This window comes from Coloeus monedula (assembly GCF_965178545.1).
Source record: "Coloeus monedula genome assembly, chromosome: 1".
In the NCBI taxonomy this organism is placed as follows: Eukaryota; Metazoa; Chordata; class Aves; order Passeriformes; family Corvidae; genus Coloeus; species Coloeus monedula.
In genome coordinates this window covers 3,523,983-3,548,360 of record NC_138781.1, presented here as the reverse complement: position 1 = coordinate 3,548,360, position 24,378 = coordinate 3,523,983, and the positions used below count along the sequence as shown (strand labels likewise).

At 42.3% G+C, this 24,378-nt stretch overlaps 1 protein-coding gene across 1 annotated transcript in view; it reads left to right on the top strand.

Annotated features, from left to right (window-relative positions):
- MINDY4 (MINDY lysine 48 deubiquitinase 4) overlaps positions 1–22,441 on the top strand; it is a gene marked incomplete at both ends in the record, with an annotated part of 63,623 nt that extends 41,182 nt beyond the window's left edge. The window contains 5 exons of the mRNA XM_082296189.1: positions 2,132–2,195; positions 4,335–4,496; positions 13,781–13,961; positions 17,584–17,656; positions 22,393–22,441. Of these exons, the coding sequence (XP_082152315.1) occupies positions 2,132–2,195; positions 4,335–4,496; positions 13,781–13,961; positions 17,584–17,656; positions 22,393–22,441 (529 nt within the window). The remainder of the gene's footprint in view (positions 1–2,131; positions 2,196–4,334; positions 4,497–13,780; positions 13,962–17,583; positions 17,657–22,392) is intronic.
- Positions 22,442–24,378: the final 1,937 nt, after the last annotated feature.

Sequence of the window (24,378 nt, the reverse complement as noted above, 5' to 3'; positions counted from 1 at the left end):
GTGCACCTGAAACACAACAAACACACCTGCAGAGAAGCTGGGGAGCCTTGGGCAGGCAGGAATAAGAGCCCCAAACGCGTTCAGCAGAGGTGTCAATCCCGTGGCCACGCTCCTGATGTCGCTTTCCTCGTCAGCAGGGCTGATTGCAAAGGCAGATGTTGTCCTCCTTCTGGAGGAGCTGGGATCCACCTCCACACTCCCATATTGTTTGTGCCTACAGATGGAATTAGAGCTTCCTGCCATTGTGTGTGGCGTATGTCCCCTCGTCCCCGACTGACGCATGTTGGACATTCTGCCCGCGGCGCTGGCGAGATGAAACCGTTGCTAAAACTGAAAAATGGCCAAAATCCAAAGATTTTTATCATCCCATCCATGCCTTGCAGTGGTGCACGAGAGAGTTTTCCGTGTCACGGGCACACTTTCCCCGGCCTTCCCTTTGATTTCACACCGGCAACGGACGTCAGTGGCACTTTGTTATGTCTGACACTGACTTGTAAATTACCTTTAAAATAAGAGTTTTAAAAAGGGGTAAAATATGTTTTTGCAAAAGGGATAAAATGCATTTATCAAAGTAGGAAACGTGATTCCATGACTATGACTTTTTCTGAATTATTTTAAATACTTCTAGGTCTGTAAACCTCGAAAATATATGTTACATTCTGATTTTGGCATTCAAAGAAATCCTGAGAAAATAATTACCTAAAGTTTGGGAGTTGGGATTCCATGACTATGACTTTATTTGAATGATTTTAATTTATCTTTAGCGCTGTCAACCTTGAAATTATATGTTACATTATGATTTTGGCATTCAGTGAAATCCTGTGAGAAAATAATTATCTAAATTTGGGATGAAGACAGGAAACATCCTGGCTTTTTACTTAATAAATAAATTTTTAATGGAGCATGTGTAGGAATATCAAGGGGAAATTCCCAGCTGGCTTTACCCTGACCACATCAATTCAACTCCTGCTTTGTCACAAACAAAATACCGTCTTTTTAAAATAAAAGTAATTGTGCCAATTGTCAAGAAACGTGGATATTTGTATGGATGGATTTCCCAAGTCAAATAAGAAGCCTGGATGTGTGTAAAATAACTGAGTTTTAGCTGATGATCATTCAGGCATTCTCTCTACCTCAGTAGCAATGCCAAAATAAGGATGGAGTCACAATTGAGATCAGCATATTTTATGCTGAAGGAAAAGAGCTTCCTTATGACCCGCAGAATTAATCTGTGGATTTTATTGCCATAACTCTCCCAGAATATAGTGCATTGCTTTTCCTCAAAGCTAGATTAAACATTTATTGATGTACAAAGTAGTGTTTGCAATTCCATTATATCTGCAGGATAAAAAATGACCACAGTTACAACCTTTATCGTTTAGGCCATCAACCAATCCCTAATTCAATAATTCCACGAGTTAGGAGAGAGTGAACTTAGTTTGGGGAGACATTACTCCATAATTATGGGTACTGCAGTTTCAGACTTTTCTCTTTGGTGTCACAACATATCACTGGGAGTCACACAGCACCACTATAAATGTGGACACCTGGAGGGCTTTTTTTCTTTTCTTCTTTTTTTCGTGGCCAATGTGGTGCATAGATGGTATGGATATATTACAAGGAATAGCAAATGGAAAATCTTATCTGAGTACTGGAATATGTTGCCCAGGTACATTTTGGAGTCTGTCTCTTTAGAGATATTCAGAAACCATCCAGATGTGGACCTGGGGAACTGGCTGCAGGTACCAGAGGTGGGGTGGACAAAGGGATCTCCAGAGGTCCCTTCCAACCTCAACCATTCTGTGATTCTGTCACCTAAATAGTGCAGTAATTCTAACTTCTAAAATTCTACCTAGTGATGACAGTGACTTCCTTTCTCCTCTACAGCTGTTTCATTCAAGACTAGCTCTACCAAACTTTTGCTTCCCACAGGTTTAGTTGATATATTAATGGTTTTTTGCCATGTAAAAAATCACTTTGAAAGGACTCAGAAAATACAGAGCTGTATTTATGGTTGGGAAACAGTTTGGTTTTGTTTTTCTGTAAGATTTAGAGATGTTGTGCCTAACGAAAAGAAGCAATTGCATTTAAATTTAATTGTATTTAAAGATAATTGTACTTTCCTCTTCAGGGTGCGCAATGACTTCGATGTGCTCACAAACCGCCTGATTGGCAGCCATGGCTACTGCACTCAGGTGAGTCAGAGGGACAGTTTTGGGCTGTCCTGTGCCTCTTCTGTGAACTGACGTCTGGGATGAGATGGCATTTCTTATTTTTAAGTCCCAGAGTCAAGGAATCACAGAATGGTTTAAGTTGGAAGGGACCTTAAAGTTCATCTTGTTCCAAACCTTCCCCTAGTTCAGGTTGCTCCAAGCCCTCTCCAGCCTGTTCTTGAACATCTCCAGGGATGGGGAGTCCACATCCTCTCAGGGCAACCTGTGCCAGGGCCTCACCATCCTCACAGGAAAGAATTTCTTCCTAATATCCCATCTAAACCTACACTCCTTCAGCTGAAGGCCATTTCCCCTTGTCCTGTCACTCCATCCCCTTGTGAAATGTCCCTCTCCAGCTCTTTTGGAGCCCCTTTAGGTATGGGAAGGCTGCTATAAAATCTCCACCAATTTCCTTTTGTGTTTTCCCTTATCCCCATAACGTCAAGCTCCTTCATCCTTTATTCTTTTTCCTCATGTTTTGGCACATTGTTGTCTTTGTTTTCAGAGGTTCTGCTTTTCAGGCTGGTTTTCTGGCCTGCACGTTCCTCTACCTGTGTGTCCATGTCCTCACACTCCTCTGATCTGCCTCTTTTGGACTCCGTGGCTGATTTTAGTGCTGAGATATTGCTGTGTTCCCTCCCTGCCCTTTCAGAAAGGTGCCTGAGGTTCCATGTCTGATACTACAGCTCCTCAGTGATTTCATGATTCTGTCTATTGCCCTTCTGGCTGCCAAAGACAAGCTTCATGTTCTTCTGTTGTTGCTAGAGGACTTTTGTACTGTGACCACACAATGGTTCCTCAGGAAGGTGGTGGAACACCCCTGGTGGATTAGAAATACTAAAAACATCTGTAAGAACCTATAAACTCTGGGGAATCCTTCAGGAGAAATGCAGAGCTATACTTGTGTGCAGTATTTTTAAGACCAATTCCAAACTGGCCATATCAGAGTTATTCATGTCTTTGGGCATGGTAATTCACAGTATTTTTTCTGGAAACTTTCTCTTTGTTATTTCCCCTCCTGTTTCTAACCATATGTTATTTATTAATAGTGAGCTGTTCACAGCTGCAGCACAGCCCACTCTTAGCTCTGGTTTCATGTTGTTGCACCCCAGCTGGCCCTGGTGGGATGTTAGCTAAGAAAAATACCCCATATCTCTGTTCTTGAACTTCAGGCATGCTCACATGTGCACATGCCCCCCCGTCACATGTGTTTAGCCTCTAACACACCCTGCTTCCATTGGAGAGGAAATAATCAACAATCATCTCTAAGAAATGTCAGTATCTTAGTGATCTGGATCCATATGGGTAAATGTCTTACTGAATGAGATTTTAGTTCATGCAGAAATAATGATAATTTAACAAATCATGTCCAACATACAAAATACATCACTAAGCACATACAGAGATGTCACACAGTACTGTACAGGCTTTGAGTTTTTATCATTCATGCCATACTTTTCATTGTAGAGAAGAAGGGAAACCAAAATGTTTTCATTAAAAAAAAACCCCAAAACCAAGACTTGTGTGAGGTGTTCGAGAGTTGGATGTGAGAGTAAATCGATTATCAGCAGTTTGCCTCTGGAAGGATGAAAATTGAAAACTCCTTCAATATTTGGGCTTCAGCAAAGCTTTCAGTACTGTCTCTCACAGCATCCTTCTGGACAAAAAGTCCAGCACACAGCTGGCAAAGGTTTTTTTCCCCAGCGGGTGCTGGGCACTGCCCAGGCTCCCCAGGGAATGGGCACAGCCCCAGGGCTGCCAGAGCTCCAGGAGTGTTTGGACACCGCTTTGAGGGACAGGGTGGGATCATTGGGGTGTCCTTTGTAGGGCCAGGAGTGGGACTGGATGATCCTTGCGGGTCCCTCCCAACTCAGGATACTCCCTGATTTTCTGATTTCCTCATTTTACTTTGGAAGACTTTGACCAAAATGTCTGGAATCTTTTTATAAGCAATCCTGATCCTAACCATAAACCTAAAGCAACCACATAAATTAGGGGTCATGTAGATGTGTAACTCTATCAATCCTGAATCAGTCTTGTGCTGATGTTCAACTACTGTTTGGTTTTTGTTTTGTTTTTGTTTTTGTTTTTGTTTTTGTTTTTTTAACATGTCCCAAACAGGAATTGGTGAACTTGCTTTTGACTGGCAAAGCTGTGTCCAATGTTTTCAACAATGTGATAGAGCTGGACTCTGGGAATGGCAACATCACCATTCTGAAAGGCATCACGAGTCGCAGTGATATCGGTTTGCTGTCCCTCTTTGAGCACTATGATGTCTGTCAGGTATGTTTTCCATTCCCCTGGTTTAATTAAAAAGAAAACAATTACTTTTAAAATCAGCTTGGAGTGAGTAAAGCAGCAGAGAAATTACTGCCTTGGTTCAGTTTATCTCTTCTGTGCTGTAGTGGTGATTCTATTACCAGTAAAAAAAAATTACAGACAATTTAAATAGCTGTTAATGCAATGGGATTGTTCCCTTTAATTGCTTTTGGTAGTTGTATTTCAATTGTAGTCATTACGAAAATGAAAAGATAGATTAAAACTTTCAGAGGAGTGACAGCTGTTAGTTTTCCTCAGGAAAAACTTGTGTGAGCATTTCACTAGTTCTCCATCAAGAGGAGATGGAGGATGTCAGGATGGACATGTTTCCTAAAGACCTGTTCTGTTCTAAACAGCCAATTTTGTGTTTGATGCAAGAATATTATTTGAAATTCTCTTGCTTTTATGAGATGCTAGATTAGATACTTGTAGCAGTCCCACCTGCATTTGCAGCATTATCACCTCTGTAAAAGTTTGGAAGTGATTACCAAAGGATTGGTTTGTACTGATCTGATCTAAATGTGAGACTGAAAACAAAGCTTGATTTTAACTCCTTCCCATAAGGTTGAAGTCAGCTACATTCTTCTGCTACTGGCAAATTATAACTTTTGTTATTTTTAGTTAACACAATCATTTACATTATTCATCAGATTACAAAAGGCTTGAATTCAGTCAGGACAGTTTATCAGTGTACCCAAATCAGATTAATTCAGAATAGAATGGACTATAAATAAATAAGCTTCTGTGTCTGGTTCACGCTTCTTTTTCTTTTCTATAAACAATGTAATATTTAAACCCTCAAAAAACGGTTACACACCACTCCAGAATTTGTTCCATTCTCTAGTGAGGAAAATGACTGGGGAGTAGCAAAATGGTAAATGAGGTCAGGGCAGGTAAGAGCTATTTCTTACCCACCTGCCCTCTAAAAATAAAATGTCACCCAGAGATTCAGACACCATTTTCCACTTCTGCAAATTATGTGGTGGAGGGGATCTGTTTCTACTGCTGTGCTCTTGCATGGGAGCTGGACTCATGAGCCAGGATCTGTTTTTCCAGGCCAGTGGCTTAATCAGTTACAGAAACTCCAGCAGACGTAGTTTCCTTTTTTTAAAGAGTCTACCCTAGTTGGGCATCTGCTGCAAATTGTCCTGGTTTTTATTAAGAACATCTGGGTGTTCTCTGCATTTCATTTCAGAGGCAATATCTGCTTAGGACTGGGACAAAAGTCCGATTCTGGTGGGCTTTGGCCCCAAACTGGGGAGTCTCCACTGTGGCTTCAGCGTGAGGAGCCAGTGTGAGGAGCCAGATTCTGCTTCCTGGTACAAAATTTAGAGCAGTTCAGGAAAAAGAAATGTCAGTGGCAGTTTGCAGCAGTGGAACCGAGAATAGAATTTGTCTTTCAAAGTGACTCTTTCATTCCTCTCAGCATCCAATTACAGTGTGTCTCTGAGGCTGGTAACTGAAACCAGCCATGGAAAAGGACTGTCATTTTTGGTTGGGTTTATTTTTTGTTTCCAGCAGTAAGAAAATCCTGAGCGTGCTATATGGTGAATCACAGACACTGGAGTCAGAAAACTCCCTTTAGGTCATATCCAGCCAATCTCTCAAGGGAAAACTCAGGATATTTTTGTGTCCTATTATATAGCAGGGTTTCTTTTAAAAATCTGTATCTATTAAGTCCCTTTTTGCTCAGATGGCCATTTTCTCATTGATTTTAGTGCATATAACTGTGATCTTACAGTTTTACTCACCCATCTCTACTCCAAAACATGAATAAATGCAAATAAAGATTTGCAGGTCCTTGTGAATTTGGAGATTTTGATATCTACTACACAGCCTGTGTTTGGAAATACTATTAATAAATCAGACTCTTCGTTTACTTAGTTTCCTCTGATTATAATTTTACTCCTAATCCAACCTGCCCCCTAAACAATTCATCCCCATCCGCTGGGCATTTGCAGCTGATGTAACAGTTCCTCCCTTTTTCATCAGCACATCCTGTCCAAAGCTTGTTTTTATTGCCCTGCTCTAGACTTGTTCCAACTGACCGACACATTTAGGACGGGCTATTCAAGATTCCAGGCCAGATGCACCAAATGCACATGGAGGAAGACTTCTCTACCATTTTATCTCATTTTTCTGACATGTGGAGCATTCTGTGTGTAATCCACAGTTCCCTTGGCGTAGCTGCTGAGTTGCAGATATTGTGAGGGCACGTGAATCAATCCTCCTGTCAAACTGCAGCAGTGGCAAATCAAAACAAAATGATCCTTCCTTCTTCTCCAGCGACTGCCTGGAGAATCCCTCTGTTCCCCACCCATTCATCTCTTCCAGTGGATCGTGTGTTGTCTTTGCTGATGAGAAAAACGTGTGCCCCAAGTAATTTGTCTGGAGTTGTTAATGTTTAACCATCACTCTCAGTCCTGACATATCACCGAGCTCCGTGGAGTTTTTGCAGTGTAATTACTTGCTGCAAATTGTTTCACAATGACAGATGGATCCATTCCATCTGTTTCATGTGCAAATGTTTAGTTTCACAGTGAGAGTCCGTACTGTAATGGGAAAAAAAAAAGCTAAAAGTCCAATTCTCCTACTTTTCAGTCGGCAAGTTACACATCTTTGGGTTTCTTTTCTTTGTGCTAAGCCCATATTTAAGTAATATCAATTCCGTGTGGTCTTACACATTTAATTTAGAAGTCCAAATCAAGATTTTAGGTTTCCTGGGATTTATTTAGAGCACTTCATGCAATAGAAACATTTCCACATGAAATTGGTTGGGGTTTCCTCTGTCTGCTGACCTGCAGGATGCAGCAGTTCAGTCTCAGGGAAGCTGAGTGGTTTCTCAGCAGGGACAAGACCTCAGAGAAGGGGATGAGGCACAGGAGTGGGCAGGACCAATTTTAGCACTCCTGGGTGAGAAAATCCCTGCATTTGGGTCAGAGCCTTTGGCCTAAATGCCACATTAAAATTGCAGGTGAAAAGACTTAGAATGATGAAATTCTTTCTTTCAAAATGTCTTGTGACATTAAAAGTAGAAAGGGATGGAAACAGAGGCTCCTCGTGTTTATGCCAGGTCATTTAATAACAGTGAAAAGGGGAAAAATAATCTGCATTCTCAGGTAATAAATTTAACAGATACTGTTATTATCATTATCATTAATAACTTGCTAATTCTTTAATAATATTAATAACCAGTTAATAAACACCACAATTAACTTGAATAATGATCATAATAACAGTAATGCATAGCATTTATATGCCATTTCCTGTTAGCAGATCTGTGCTTTGCAAGAGGGGCATTTCCACTTTGCAGAGAGGGGTAACAGGTGAATAAAAGTCCAAGTGCTTATCCCAGTAAATCAGCCAGTAAGCTCCTGGATGAACTGGGATGAGTACAGGTCTGAATCTTTCATTTTAAAGGCAGTGTGGTGCTGGCTGATGAATTTCACCATCCTGCAGAAATGTTTTTTGAAACCACTTTAGGTGTGTGCTGTTGTATGTGAAATAATGGAAATATTCAAGGTTATTTGTCTCTTTTGAACCTTCTCTCTGATTTGTCTTTGTTTTCACCAATTCTCTCCTGCTTTAAGCTGTCCTGGCAGCTAAACCTCCTGTTGTCTGACCTCCCAAATTCACCCTACTCTAACTCCTGACATGTCCCAATCCCTGCCCAGCACTTCAAGGGACTGGTGCTTTTTAGTTTTTGCTTCTCTGAAAACAGAGAGGGCATTGACAAAGAAGCTACACACATTTTCCCTGTCTCTTTTCAAAATGAGAGAGTAAAGTAACAGAAATAAACAGAATTTATTCATTAAAATTCCACAGATGGGAAATATTATCTTTGGTCCTTTTGAAGAAACCACTCTGTGCTCTGACAAGGCCTGCTTGAATTATGAAATTCAGCACACATGCTCTGTCTCCTGGCACCTCACCTGGTTTGGTTTTTTTTTGCCCTGTGGAATGTCCCTCCTGTAGCCATCTTCCCAGGGAGATGTGTCTCCCAAACAATCTCTTGTCCCCATCAGATGGGCTGGATTCAAGCCAGGCTATTGGTGGGGTTGTGGAGGGGAAAGTTGAGAAAGAAGGATTTAACCACCTCTTTTGAGAAACCAGCCACAAAAACATGCAAGGGCAAACTGGAAACTGATGCTTGGCTTCAATTTTCCATTTATTTTTTGGGAATGGGGGGTAAATATTGTGCCCTGTAGATACAGCAAAGGAAGCTGCTATTTATGTAAGACTTTTGTGAGCATCACTGTGGGCAAAAACATGAAGTACATTCAAATGTGACTGAAACAAGGCTGACAAAGCATTGGCCTTTGAGAAAGTCTGTTCTTCATTCCTTGTTTTTACATCCCCCTTTCTAGCCTGGAACTGAAATTTTCTTTAATGAAGTCCTATTGTCCTCTGAGTTATGGCCAGTTATTTTTCCCAAGGGCCACTCACTGTTGCTGGGGTATTGGCATTGCTTCCCTGTCAACATCCTTCCAAATGAAACAGAATGACAAGAGTTTTTGTTTTAAGACAATAGGAGAAACAAAGCCCACATGTTTAGAAGAGCTCTGCATGCTTTGCAAACAGATAAAGCAAAAAAATGATGTCAGATACTGCCCACCTGTCTCTCTGGATTATAAACACCTGCATTTGGATCTGGACTTATCCCATCTCACTTTAGGTGCTTTTTAGGCTGAAAATCCTTCAGGTAAGAGTCCAGCCAACTCCCTGCATCACTAGTGAATGGGAGGGGTCTAAATTTCTGACAATACCCATCTCTTCCTTATTTGATTTTATAGCCAAAGCCTAAAGGCCAACCTGCATTAGAGGGCCTAGAAATAAATACAGAAGAGGTCAGTGGGATGAATCCTGCCCTGTCCTCGTCATTGCAGTGATATAACTCCCTGAAGTGGGCTATAAACTCTGAGGGAATGGCAAAATGCTGACATCTGAGTGAGGGTCTGAATCATCCTCAAAATTTCTTCACTTGGTGGGACATTCCAGAAGAGCAGCAGAGTGGGACAGGGATAAAGAAAAGCTCTAGAAGCTGCCTGGCACCCTGAGGTCTGTTTTCTGTGCCACATCTGCTGATTTTTACACCATGGCAGCATAAGGGAACTTTAATCAGAAGTCAGTGCTTTCCAGGAGTCTCTTCTTTGGGAGTCCTAGGATTTAACACATCTCTTTCTGTTCTTCTTCAGTTGTGTCCTTTCCCCACCCCCCTCCCAATTCATGATCAGAAAGATTTCCTTTTCTATTAAAAAAAAAAAAAGGATCCAAAGCTGCAGAGAAATTACCAAGGGCTCCAGTGTAGCAGTAGTGTTTGCTATTATTTTATAAATATATGGCTAAAACCTCCTCAATTTCTGTCTCACCTGGCATAGTGCATACTCTGAATGGCAGATCTCATAAGCCTTAATTTTATTTTTCTCAAGCTGATTGAGATCAAATACTCAGCAATGGCAATAACTTTGCCCTCACAGTGTCCCCTGATTATTTGCAAATACAGTAGTGATGGGGCTGACCTGGTGTTTCAGTGGGGCTGGTGGAATGGGTGACCTGGGTCAATGGGGTTCCTGCTCCCCCAAGGGCTGTTGAAGAGGTTTTTACACCACTGACACTTCACTCTTAACACCCCTGGAACATTGTTTAATATTCATTCAGTGAAGGTCATTGCAGCTGTGGGGAATAAAACACTGACAGGACAAACAATAGGCTGCTGCCTGTAACTCTGAAAGCTTTGTGTAATTATCCTTTTGTCTGTCAATCCTACTGGATTCAGTACTACCAGAAATTCCTCAGTTTGACAGAACCCAGCCCTTTGTGGAACCATTACACACTGTGATTACTTCTCAAATAAACATCTCGAGCAGCTGTATTCAAGGAAAGACACATAAAGCAAGGAATGATTGATTATAACTCGAAAATGAATAGTAAAATCCCACAAGCAAGGAGGTGAAATTACATGAAGTGATAAAACTCCTGGAGAAAAATGCCATCAGATTGGCCATATCCAGTTATCCTGCTTGGTTTTGATCCCACATTCTCTTGTTCCTTTTGGAATGCACATGGCAGAAGATGGCCTTGTTCAAGGGACAAATTAAAGCCAAATGGTGAGGTACCGTCCACTCACTCTGGCAGATCTATTGGAATAATTTTCCAGCAATAAATATTTGTCTGTAGGTTGAGTTTCACCATCGTGTGAATACAAGCCAAAGTCAGAGGTCAGATGGGGAATGAGCCCTTTGAAGGGGCTTGCTTTTGAAAACTTGATGTTTCCCAAAGATCAGAACGGTGTCCCTGAAACTTAAGAGCATTCTTGAGGGCTTTGTAAGGGAGAGGATCAGGGTTAGGGAAGTCTCCATAGGAACTGGAAACATGCAGCACAAAAGGACACCTCATTCATTTCCCCCTTACTCTCCTTCCACCTGAAGGCGATTAATGAGCCTGCTTGAAAACCAATACTTGAATAGTGATAAAAATACAGCCATTGAGCCCTTATCAAAAATAGTATTTAATTAAAAGGATGCAAGTCGCATATCCCTGATTTGCCTTTGGAATTCAGCCTTACAGTCGTAGGGAACACACTGCAAAGAAGGGGTTTCTGTCAGCCCCGATCTCTGTCAGGTTCTTGCTGGATCACACAGACACTGCTGAGTTTGAGCAGTTTGCTGAGGAGTCAGAACACTGGGTGTTCCTGCCTGTTCTTGTCCTGCTTCCAGGTTTTATTCCAGGTTTGATTCCAGGTTTTATTCCAGGATCACTACCACCAGCCAGGCTGGTCAGGCAGCTGAGGAAGCACTCAGGTCTCACCAGTAAAATAGGGCACAATTCTGTGTGTGGGGAAGAGTCTGGAGAGTGAGTCCTGTGAGAGCTGCTGAGGGAGCTGGGGATGTTTAGCCTGGAGAAAAGGAGGCTCAGGGATGACCTTACTGCTCTCTAGAACTCCCTGACAGGAGGGTGTAGTGAGGTGAGGGTCGGCTTCTTCTCCCTGGCAACAAGGGGCAGGACAAGAGGAAACGGCCTCAAGCTGCACCAGGGGAGGTTCAGGTCAGACATCAGCAAGAATTTCTTCACTGAAAATGTGATCAGATGTTGGAGTGGGCTGCCCAGGGAGGTGGTGGAGTCCCCATTCCGGGGAGTATTCAAGAAACCACTGGATGTGGCACTCAGTGCTCTGGTTGTCAAGGTGGTGCTCAGTCAGAGGTTGGACTCAATGGTCCTGGAGGTCTTTTCCAGCCTGAATGACTCAGTGACTCTACTCCACTCAAGAGCTGATGCTTGAAGAAGCAGCCAAAGGAATCCTCACAGTGAGGATGGTCCTTACTTTGTCAGCAGCATGGTTCCATGTTGTATTTTCTACAAAATATGTTTTGCATCTCGATGTCAAAGGCAGCAGCTAATCCTCAGCTGGTTAAATTGATGTAACCAAAACAAAGAATTTTCCCTTCCTAGGGAGAGGAGGATTTGAGCTACAATATTTTTAGACTCTCCTTGTTGTCTCAGAGTTCATGCCCTCGCTGCTTTCTGCAAAGATTGTAATTGAAAACTACACATTTTTGAGAATGTTCCTACAGCCCTCAATCATCTGAACAGTTTATCCTGGCTTCGGGGGGGGGGATGGTTCATGTGAGACAGCTGGAGTGGACGTGGCTTTGAAAGTTCTGTATCTCTCTAATCTTTGTCAAATGTTGTTTGATGAAGCTGGGAAGTTGCTTTTGCAGACAAACGTAGGAAGAACACATTTTTAGGAGGAGACTGGTTGTTCTTTTTGGCTTTGACTTATCTGCATATTAAAATATGCATGTTTGTGAGACTGAATCTTTTCATCTGTGTCCCTCTAATTTGCCATCTTTTGTTGAAACTCTGTATTTTCTTTTTTGATAACTCTTCTTACGAGTATTATTGGAAGCTTGTAAAAAAAAATTCTTTACTTCTGAGCCAAGAATTTACTTAAAAAGCAAAACTGTTGTATAAAAGGCTGTTTTAAATAGATATTAGCAAAGTAATGAGTCAGGGAACAGTTACTTAATTAGCTGGAGACTTGTTATCTAACATCAGAAGAAATTCTCATTGGGGAAGGCAGCTGAATTTACACTCATAACACTTTAGATATAAAGTCTAAACCTCAATCAAGATGAAAACACAAACTCCTTATCACTTAGGGTGAACTCCTTATCACTTAGGGTGCTGGTTAGAGTTTTGATTGCAACAGAATTAATGTTGGCTTCTTCCTTCTGGCATTTGCCATTTGCCCCTGTGCCTATGGTGAAGACCTGAGGGCTGCATGCACAAATCTCTATCGAGAAATCATGTGTAAGAATTTTTCTGTTAAAAGGCACTCACTTTCCACTAGGGGTTTTTCAGTGAAAAAAGTCCTGAGAGCAAAATGGCTGAAAGCAAAATGTTTAATTTCAGATTTCAGTTTCCCTAAGCAATCTCTCCAAGGTATGAAGCCCAGCTGCAGTGCTGTTGGTACCCCCTTCCTCCATCCCTTATCGATTAAATCTCTGGAGTATTCTAGTTTAAAGCATCTATGAATGACTATGGAAGTTGTTTTTATGCACTTTCTTACAGAATATTCAGGTTATTTATAGATACACTTTCAAAAGAAGGACAAAGGTTTAGAAAAGGCTTTTGTTAAAGTTTTTTTTTCACCTGAGCCTATTTCATTTTTAAGAATAACGAAGCAAAACAAATTCTGTATTGCATTCTTCTATAGCTTAAAATACACGTTTGGACTGTGAACTAGAAGATGATAAAGTGAAGGGAACGTGTTACATTTTTTATCCAGGAAGAGATTTTGGGCTCATTTGAGTTGCCCAGGCAGGGATGTCTCATGGCACCTGAGATCCTGTAAGTCTCTTACCTGGTTTCCAGTTATTGTTGAATGACAGCACAGCCTCCCATTGATCCAGTGTCCTATTCCTGACCTAAAATCACTGTGGTTTTACAGCTGTTGCAGAGGACAGGCTTCCTTTTGGTTCAGCTCATCTGGGATCTGATCCTACAGCTGTAAGAGCACGACAGCTGCATTTCATTACCTGCCATAACTCAAGGCCTAATACTTGCTTTATATGCTCCCTGATTTACCAGAGCTATTCTGGTCTGCTTCATCAACAGTCTATAATGAGCCTTCATTAGTGTTTGTAGACTACAATAAACAAATGATCTTACAAATTCTATGTTTTCCACAATGAATTTTTCTCTCCCCAACCCCTGTGATACCCTAGTATTTTCTATTTTTCTTCTAGGTCGGTTGTTACTTGAAGACCCCCAAGTACCCAATTTGGCTGGTTTGCAGTGAAAGCCACTTCAGTGTGCTGTTTTGTTTGGAAAAGGATTTGCTCAGTGACTGGAAAACGGGACGGAGGTTTGATCTCTATTACTACGATGGCTTGGCCAACCAGGATGAGGAGATACGGTTGACAGTGGGTATGTGTAGCTCCCTGACTCTGCATTTCACCTTGGGGGCAGAAAGAAGGATCCAATAATAGAAAAAGTGATGGTTGCAGGCAGTGAATGTTAATTTCCCTAATTTGTGTAATTGGTTGTGGTGGTTAATCATATTTCGCAAGGAGATTTTGAGGATAAGCTCTTGAAAGGGTTAAAAGTGATCGTGTGTCACTTGATACACACCTGCAAATCTTTCAGTGGCACTGTTTCCCAAGGAACAGGTTGTGATCTCTGCCTTACTCATACTCCCAGGACCATAAAATGTATTTTACTACTCCCATTCTCCTTCACATCATCTCACATCGTTTCTACAGGCAGAAAGTGCAGGCCTCCCATTCCTCACCCTAAATGCCTGTAGGAAAATGAGCACACAGGATGAGGAAACATGAAAATCCTTGCCTCCAAGGCAAGAAGATGCCAGTAATCTGCTAAAAGAGTTTTGTCTCTTACCTGTCTGGAAGCACAAGCCTGCAAAAGGTCTTCCAGCTTGTTACACTCCTTTCAGGGAACCATGCCAAATTACACAGCTGCTTTTACAGTAACTACGTATTTCTCCAACTGGAGGGCATTTGGATGAGTGTTCTGATCCTTAGAAAGCACCTACTTCAGTATGTTCTCCACCACTAAATCCCTGTTTGCTAATAATACCCTACCTACCTTTTGTTTTCTTTCCTTTGGTATTTTTATACAATCTCATCTGTGATTCTTTGATAACCACATTCCTTCTCAATCTTAAGGAGCCACTCTGTTGTAGTCTGCTCTTTAGAAATAAGTTGTCTCTATTCCTTATTTGCACCGACATCCAGGTTTTTGGGCAGGATGGGTGTTGTATGTTCTGCCTGAGTCCCTGGGGCAAAGCTGTTCATGTGCTGGGAGTGCTGGGGGCTTGAGAACCTCACGAGATGTGGTAGTGAGTTCAGTCATCTTTCTGCCTGTTACTTATCCTCTTACTTTAAGGAAAACCCCTGTCATTCTGCTGTAGGGGTCACATGCTCAAAAAATGATCAGTTTTCCCAGGACTTTGGTTGCCAGCTGGTTCCCACATCCCAGATAAAATTGACACGGGTGATGAAGCTCAGCACAGGACTAGAGGCACATTTTTTCTATTGTGTTCTACCACATAACATCTGGTCCAAAACAGGTATCCTAATCTGTCTTTCCATCACCAGGAATGTTTCCAAAATCTAGAGCTGCCAAGCCCTCTAAGATCCCTGGATGAGAAATTCCCCAGAGCACGTATAAATTTTTCCCTTTGCTGTCCAGCCTGCCGTGGCATTCCTGTGTGTTTCTCTCCAAAGCCTAAACGTGCATGGAGTTGTAGATATCTCTTTGTTGTGGCCATAGCCCCTTCCAGGGTTTGTCCCAGTAAATCCTTTGTTATCTGTGAAATTCTGCAAAAGGCAGTAAAAATGCAAATATTTTCATCATTCCACAAAAACGCTGTCCTGGCTCTGGCTGTGCAGTAATCCCTTGGTAGGTCTGGAGAAAACTCTAATTATTTTACATCCAGAAGGTAACACTGGTCAAACATCTAAACCCAGAGCACAGGAGCAGATGGAAATACCAGAATGCTGAATATTGCTGGTATTTTCCTTGTGGAAATCCCAAGCAGGGGTGATGTTTAGGCAGCATTACCTGGAGATGCAGCACAAGGAGTTGGGCACTGCCCCAGCCACGTCTCCCTGCTGCTGATTAGCAAAGCTGGTTGCTTTACCTGAGCAAGAAGGTGAATTCCTTGAAATGGGAATCCTGGTTATAATTAGGTAAAATTACCATCAAGGTCACATTTCAGGAAATAGTGAAGAAATTGTGCTGGGCAAGAAAGGCAAAAAAGACAGAAGAGTAGAATTATATTTTGGGAGTAGCAGCAATTGCTACTTCATATTGAGAATTTGCCCTGCTTTTAATATTTAACCATTTGCCAAAATGGAGACAAGAAATATAAAGTTCCTTCATAAAGCAGGTTAATGACATCAACATACCATCATAAAGAGAGGAAAATAATAATAAATCTTTGCATTTATTAGAAGTTTTGGATAGGCAGAGAAGAGCTGTAACAGTGCTGGTGCTCAGTTTCTCACTACCTAGAAGTTGAATATACATACTCCTTGCCTGTTACTGTAAGATACACCATTATGATACTTTTTTTCATATTTCTTTGTTATGGAAACGTTCCATTCAAACCTTTTGTTGGAAGAATTCAAGTCTAAAAATGACAAAATTCATCAAAGTTGGCAATGGAAGGGCAGTCACGCCATTGTGCCTGTCCTCTTACCAGCGCTATGGTCAGGACAGTGGCCTAAGTTGCACCAGGAGAGGTTTAGAGAAAAATTTCTTCACAGAAGGGGTTGTCAGGCCTTGGAATAGGCTGCCCAGGGAAGTGGTGGAGTCACCATCCCTGGAAGTTTTCAAAAAACGTGTACATGTGGCACTTGAGTGTTACAGTATTTCCACACTTGGAGTCATGGGTTACGTGGTGAACATGGTGGTGCTGCTGGGTTGATGCTTGGACTTGATGATCTTAGAGGTTCCAACTTCTATTATTGTGAAATTTTGTGTTAGAAACTCTTCAATATTATGAAAAAAAAAGGTTCTTTTAAACTTAAAAGATTCCTGTGTGTCTCTTAAGTTCCTGAGGATCTAGAGGAAAAACACCAGTACTTGATGTACTTTTAAATATTGTCCATTTCCCTCTACTCCAGCCCTTGCAGTCAGCCAGAGTTCTCTGCATGCGTTTGTACCCAGCAGATCAACACACAAGGGAGAGCCAGGTCCTTTCTGTGACACAAGAGAGCCAGATAGATCTGAGACTGGCAGTTGTGAATGTCAGAACAATCCCCTCCCATCCTGTCTACATCGGTCTCACTGAAGCAGACCCAAATCCTACACCCTGCTTTGGCAACGTGCGCTGCTCACAGTCCATTGGCTGGGTAACAGACAGAAAAGAAGAAAGAAAGAAAAAAGCCCTGGTCTGCTGCAGTTTAAATGTTTGACTCCAAAACAGGAAACAGCTGAGCAGACTGACATCCAAGCTGGTGGCAGGATGTTTTGTCCCTGGGAAGCTCAGCTCTACTTTCACTGTTGACAGATGCCATGTCTGAGACAGTGACCTCTCTGTTTTCCCCGAACACTGCAATTGCCTCTCGGTCCCAAAGGAATGCTCACAGCCTGGGGAGGCTCTCTGATATCCCACACAGCATCATCTTCTCCTGTCTGTGCATTGCTTGCTGAACAGTCAAGGGGCAATCTTCTTCTCCAGGGTGAAAGAGTCCTAATCCAGTTCAAACTGGACTTGTGGTTTCCTATTCAAGTGTAGCACTACCACTGTCCTTAGCATTTGAGTAACAAAAGTTACTGAGTAATTACAACATCAGTTGCAAAATAAAAGCCTCGTGACAGCCCTGCAGCACAGTATTTCATTTTCTGATCTGTGGTTTTCCTTGAAACCATCTCTGTGAGTCATCCAACCTGGCTCAGGCGTGGTGATCAGTGGTGGATGTGGCAGCAGTGGGGCTCAAATCATCTGAGAGGTCTTTTCTGTGGGGTTCTGCATGAGTAGAAATTTCCCCAGCCACTAACAATGTCTATTATCTCTCTGCAGATACAACTCAGGTGTGCCCTGAAAATAAAGAAAATGATCTTACTCCTCCACTTGAGCACTGTATTAGGACAAAGTAAGTGAAATTACAGTTTTTCATACAGATATATTCAGTTGTTGATACAAGTCACACATGTGAGGCTGTAGAGTCAGAAAGAGTATTTCAGCAAGTAAAGCTGAAAAATCACTGCTTAAAAATCAGAAAGGATCTGAATGGGCCAGGCTGTGGTAAGTATTACACATTTAATTATGTGTTACTGTAATTCACATTGAACTGTCCAGGGTGTTCGTTCTTAGAGGGACCTTCACTACATCACCAAGAACTGACTGAGCCAAATTCAGTCAGAGAGCACAGCTTGGCTGCAGTAGATCTAAATTTAGATTCCCAAAAGTGCTTGATGCCTGTTGCAGAGGTATAATGAGAAAAGGAGAAAATTTATTCCGTTTTCATCAGTCTTTTCTGAAGAACAAAAGGGGCAACCTGGGTGTTATTGTCAATATCATGAAGCCCCATTGAACAGTCTCAGTTTTCTCCAGCTGCCTGTGGACAGCACAGGCTTTGTCAGGACCACAAAACAGCACATTTTGTGCAGTCGTTCATGACAGTTCTTAGCTCATATTCTCTCCTTAAATACGAGGTTAGTTCCTGTCATTTTGGGATTTTCGTGGGCACTTTGAGGCCTGTGTAAGCAATTCATCCAAGTCATACTGAAGTTAATGGGAACATTTTCAGGTTAGTGAGGCATGGAGGAAGCCAAATGGAGAAATTTAACTGGGCAGAAAATTCAGCTTTATATGAATTCCAGCCTGGCTTTGGAAGTTACTATCTGAATATCTCTGGAGCAAGAAGTGAAAGCCTCATTGTCAGAGACCATAACATTTGTTCTATCAGCGAGCCAGGCAGCTTCAGGTTTCTCCTGCAGTTCCTCTCCTGTCCTTGCTACAATTTGCTCTGTAAAAAAAACCCAGCAGAAAACAAATAAATAAGGACAGTGGCTGCCAATGATCAGAAAGTCACTGAAAGTTAGAAGAGGCATCCTGCAAGGTGACAGCAGTGACATCAGTCCAGCCTTCCTGCACATACAGATTTTATTGATTCTTCATTTCCAGTGACACTTAAGCATGATTGCAAACTCAAATAAATAATGTATAACCTCAGAAAGCCCCATGGGGAGAATAATGCATGCAACTACTTAAAGTCTTAGAATATCTTCCATTCCTGGCATTGTGTCAGAGTTATACAGTGTTGGTAGTGCTGCTTTTTGTTTGTTTTAAGTTCCCTGCTTTAATCTGCTGGAGAAGTACGTTACCAGCAAATTCCAGTGTCAATTTATTTTGTTTGTAGCATTCTCAGCACTGTCTGATTTACCCTGGGCAGTCTGGCTCCTTGTTTTCAGTGTTCTCCCTCTGCTTTGAGGGTATTTATTTAAGCGTGGCCTTGCTGCAAAAGGTTTTTCATGTTAAATTTTTCCTTTTTGTTTTAAGAATTTTTTCTTCCAGCTGTGGAACAGTATATAAGGAAAAGTAAAAACCAACCCAAATAACCAAAATTTTAACAATTTGGCAGGTAAAAAAAGGGATGTTTTCTATCATACAGCCATGGAAAATACTCCTGAATTAATTTTTCATAAAGCAAAGTGCTGTTACTTATTTTGATGAAGAATTCATGATGAAGCTCCGTATCAGACTTCTCTTATCAAAAAATGCAGGATAATTTCTCAGGCAGAGTGGAGAATTTCACAGTCTGAAGAATCAAGCTAGGACAATTAACTATCATTAATTGGTTTTATTGTTAATTGGGGGTTTTTCCTTCTGTTCACATGCCTCAGTTCTGGTTTAATCCATGACAAGCCCATTGCTTATCCCAATATCTGAGCACCACCATCCTGTAACACACCAAGTTCTGTGCCTCACATCTGCCTGATGTTTGTTCTCTTACCTTCTCCTAAAGGGAAAACTCCATAGGTAGTAGGCTGGTTTGGCATTCAGATAATAATAATAGTAATAATAATAATAATAATATCAAAATAATACTGTTAATGTTATTATTATCAGAAGAGAAGGGTGGTTTTGCTTCTGCCAGACGAGGAGGCTCATGTTTTCAGTCCCTATTGTATAAAACATCAGAGCAGTTTAGTTCTGAGTTTAAAGCAGGTAACCCTTCAGCTGGCTCTGGAATGACCAGTCACCACCAGGTATCACTGTAACCAAAAAATGGACAAGTTAGAAGTTCTTTTCTTGTGGCTCTCAGCCCCAGACATCTGTGGCAGCAGTCGGATTCTGGCCCAGGGATGTCTGGAATGTGCATCCCTGAGTTGTTTTGGAGCTGCCGTGCAGACAACTTATCCTGTTCTTCCCTGAGGAATACTCTTATATCACAGTCCTGATCCTCAGCATTGGGGGAAATAATACCTGTTGGCTCTGCCTGAGGGGAACCAAACTCTGATCTGATATTTTAACCTGAATTCAGCAGTGTGTTTTGTTAACCCTCTGTGGTAGTGGGGCTGTGGGATACATGAGTTCACCTGTTGGCTGTGAAGTGAAACACCCAGAGGGAATTCAGTGGATAAGAGAAGAGCAGAGCCTGGGCATTCCACCCTGAGATACTGATGTGCTCCAAAACAAAACCAAATTATCAGCACAGGAGATGCTCACTGAGTGCTATTCCAGGCTGAGCATTGTTCAGGGCCTGGCCTGTTCCTCTTCAGTTCCCGTTAACTCTGTGACCCTTGGGTGAGGTTGTGCTTGAAGCAGATGGGTCAAATGTAGTTTTCCTTTTGCTAATCTGATAAATCATAATTGAATCAGCAGCTAGAAAATGCCTCACTGTGAATTACACTGTGGCAGGATAGTTTGGGGAAGTGATCCCCTGCACTGCCCAGGAGGTTTTGTATCTGTTTGTAAATAAAAGACTTGTTCAGCACCTGGAGTGAGATTCCTCACTCTTTGACACATTTTCTTGTGCAGATGCAAGAGGGGAAAAAAGTTTTGTCTCATAGAAGCAAACAGCCAAAGGCTGCTTTGCAGTCTAAAAATGGTTTGAAAATAAACCCAGGAGATGAGGCTTGTTCTGAAGTTACCTTCAGTCCTGCTTCAAAATTATGTTCTGTTGAAGCTCTTTGTGGAAAGCCTGTTTTAAAAAAGGCCAGTTCCTCACTGTGATTAACAACATCCTTACCAACCACAAAAGTGGTGTCAGCAATGTGGGTAATTCCACAGGGCACAGTGCAGGCTCAGAGCAGATTTCATCTGGTGTCTTTTGGCCTCTGTGGGGCCTCTGTGGATCCCTCTCAAAGCTTTAATCACCCTGGTGAGACAGAAAATTGCGCCTTGGGAAGATTGGAGACAAAGATAAGGGATGATTTGATGCCATTACCTGAAAAATCCAATGGGGACAGAAGGTGGCAATTTTATTTTCCATTTGGTTTTTTAAGGGGTGACATTCCTAACCTCTGGCAGGGACAGCTCTCACCTCTGACAATTGCCAGACTAAACTGAATATCCACACATGAAACATACTTTAACTTAAGATGTGAGGCATCTCTGCTGTGTATTCCTGCTAAGTATTCCTGGGATGGAGACAATCTCTGCAATTTTTTCGATTTTTATTTTCTCAGCAGTGTAAAAAACAGAAGGGAAAAATTTCACAACAGCCCTCAGATGGTCACTTCCTTTGAGACACTGCCCTGAAGACTGCATGAATTCAGCTTTTGGTTTTGCTTTACGCTTAATTGGCTTGCTCAGCACAAGGACTGAGCTGCCATACCCTTGCTGACACATCCTGTCCTCAGTGACAGAAAGAATGTGGCACTGGCAGCTCCCTGTTCCCTCCACCCCCTCACCAATGTCTTACTACTCTGAGACAGATTTTCAGAATAGATATTTTGAATAGATCTACTCAGCACTGGGAATGCAACAGTTTAGTTCCTAGAAAATGTGGACCATGACCTTGCAAATGAGAAAAGCCACAGCCAAGGGTGAATTCATGCCATGAGGGGTCAGTTGACTCACTTCAGGGACGTGACTGGAGAGCATCATCCTGCTTTCACCAGGTTTGGGGGCAGATCTTTGTCTTTTGCCATGGTTTGCAAACACATTTTGTGGCAAATTCAGGGTTGATGCCTCTTTTGCATTCAGTCACATTCCTGAGGTGGGAAGCTGAGATGTGGCAGCCAGTGCAGAGCCAGGAATTAAGAACATGGAAGGGTCCAGACTGGCCTGGAAACACTGTTCCCAGTGTACATCTTCAGTGCCATTCTGAAGGAGGAATAAGGGCAGAGAAAAGCAAAACCTCAGCACAGGAAAAGTGAAACATCACCATTCAAATGAGCAGTGGAATGCTTGGAGGAGCCAAGGTCAGGAGCAAAGAGAGGGGCTCAGTGAAGTGATCCAGGCACAGGATCTCAGAGTCAGAGGGTTCCTAATCAGAGCTGAACAGGAGGGTGCAAATTACCTCCTGACAGCTGACACTGAGTGTTCTGGTTATTTGGGGTTAATTCTTGTACCCATCTTGGGCATTCCCTAATTATTCTGTCCAACGTGAAGGTTCTTGTTGTGAATCAGCTGCTGCTGAGGACTTTCTGTTGCCCAGGAGAGGCTGGAGGAAGGGTCAGGACAGGGACCTCCAACCTTGGCACCTCAAATCAGGGGGTACAACTCCCTCACTTCTGCCCCGTTTCCCATTGAGATGTGGTTAGTTATCCCAAACAAGCCCATCCCAATCTCTCTGAGGTTCCTTGGGTGGTTGAGGGCTGTGGGTTTGCCTTTCCAGTGATGAACTGATGGTTGTCAAAGGCTTGCTTTCATTTCTAGGTGGCAAGGAGCTGTCATCGACTGGAACGGCACGGAACCCATCTTGTGACTGATGTGAGCTGTGCTTTATTTGGGAAGACCAAGAGGAAACGACTGAATTAGCACATTCCTATTCCCACCAATGCAGGAAATGGGGCAGTTTGAGATGAGGAAGAATGACAAGGTTACAGGCTGGCAGAGTTTCACCTCAGTCACCTCGTGCTTCAGATATTTTGCTTACAATATAAACAACACTGACGTAAATCCCTCGTCACTGCCTTTAGCATAAAGCTCCTGAGGGCAGGCTGGGTTCCCACCACCAAATCAAGGTTACAGATGAAGCAGAGAAGTCGTCAACGTCCCCTTGAGGTCTCCTTCTGGATCCACTCTGTATCCTGCAATTGTTTGGAAGCATCTGATGGGAGATGCTGAACCCAGATTTCTCTCACTTTTACAGCCTTCTCTGTCCTGCCTTGTTCTCCCCTGACAGAACTCCAGTGCCACTACAAAACATCATCCAAGGAACAGATGTTCACCTCTTTACCTGGTGTTAGCAAGCCTCATTTTGCACTAAATAGGTTGGTGACCATCTGGGCTTTTCAGGGGAAGCCTGGCCTAGACCAAGTCCTCATTGTGTCATAAAATTGCAGTAAGGATTGTGGTTCTGTGTTACCAAAATAATGCCATTAGTACGTTCCTAGTACTGGGTGCAGTTGGTGTGTAGCAGTGCCTCGTGCTGATATAGCTCATTTTTCTTTCTGGTAAGAGGCAGCTGTATCAGTATCTTTACATTTATACCTTTATTTCTACACAAGGGTTTATTTACACCCAAGTGGCAGGTTAGATCTGTGGTTTGCTTCTTCATAACTACAAGAAAACAGAAGAGTTGTGTAGTTCTGAAATTCAACTGGTGCCTATCTGTGATAGGTGCCAGTTTCCATGGTAAAATAAAGTGCGTGTGCTGGAATGAGGTGGAGATGGATCCTGAGGTACTGAAGCCACAATTCGTATTCTGGTTAATTCTGTTTTAGCAACACTCTACCAAAATTGGAGCAAGTTACTGTACTGAAGGATGGAAAAAATGCCTTGGGAAAAAAAGGCAGATAAATGGTGTTTCTAGAGTTACTCCTCTCTCCTGAGACTGAATATTTCATGAGAGTTCAATAAAGGACTTTTAGTTTCTGATGTTTATTGTAGCACCTTCTTCCTAGTCAGTGTGGAAACTCCTCTGGGTCCTGAAAAATGAGTGCAAAATCAATTTCCAGCAAAAATTCAGTGTTGTTCTGGGTGTAGGGTGAAGATACCAAGCTGGCTGTGCAAATGGGGATCTTGGGGAGTTAGCACTGGAGTTAGATTTGAAAACCAACTTGAATATAAGTTATAAAGGAGTACCAGAAAGGTTTAGATGGGCTCTGGATGAAGATCTGCCTCCTCCTTTGCTTCCCATTCAACCAAACTGTCTGTCATAGAATCACAGAATGGTTTGGGTTGGTAGGGAAATTAAAGATCCTCTCATTCCACCCCCCTGCCATGGGCAGGGAACACCTTCCACTGTCCCAGGCTGCTCCAAGCCCCATCCAACCTGGCCTGGGACACTTCCAGGGATCCAGGAGCAGCCACAGCTTCTCTGGGCACCCTGTGCCAGGGCCTCCCCACCCTCACAGGGAAGAATTTCTTCATTGTACCCAATCTAAACCTGCTTTCTATCAGTTTAAAGCCATTATATGCAGTAAAGCATCTCAGGGTTCCAGTTATTTTAATTTTATTTATTCCAGTGGAATAAAATGAATTTAGTTCATATCACATAGACAAACTTATTAAAACTTGGTGAGATCTGATCTCCCAAAGAGATTCAGCCTCTGAGACATCAGCAGCATCAGATCCATGCTCATTCCTGACTCTGCTGCAGGGATGTTACATGGCCTCTGGCAAACCCTGTCATCCCTGTGTATTTGGGGATGTGTTTGTGCTGTCAGCTGCAGGCAGATTCAGTAATGCCTTTAGGAT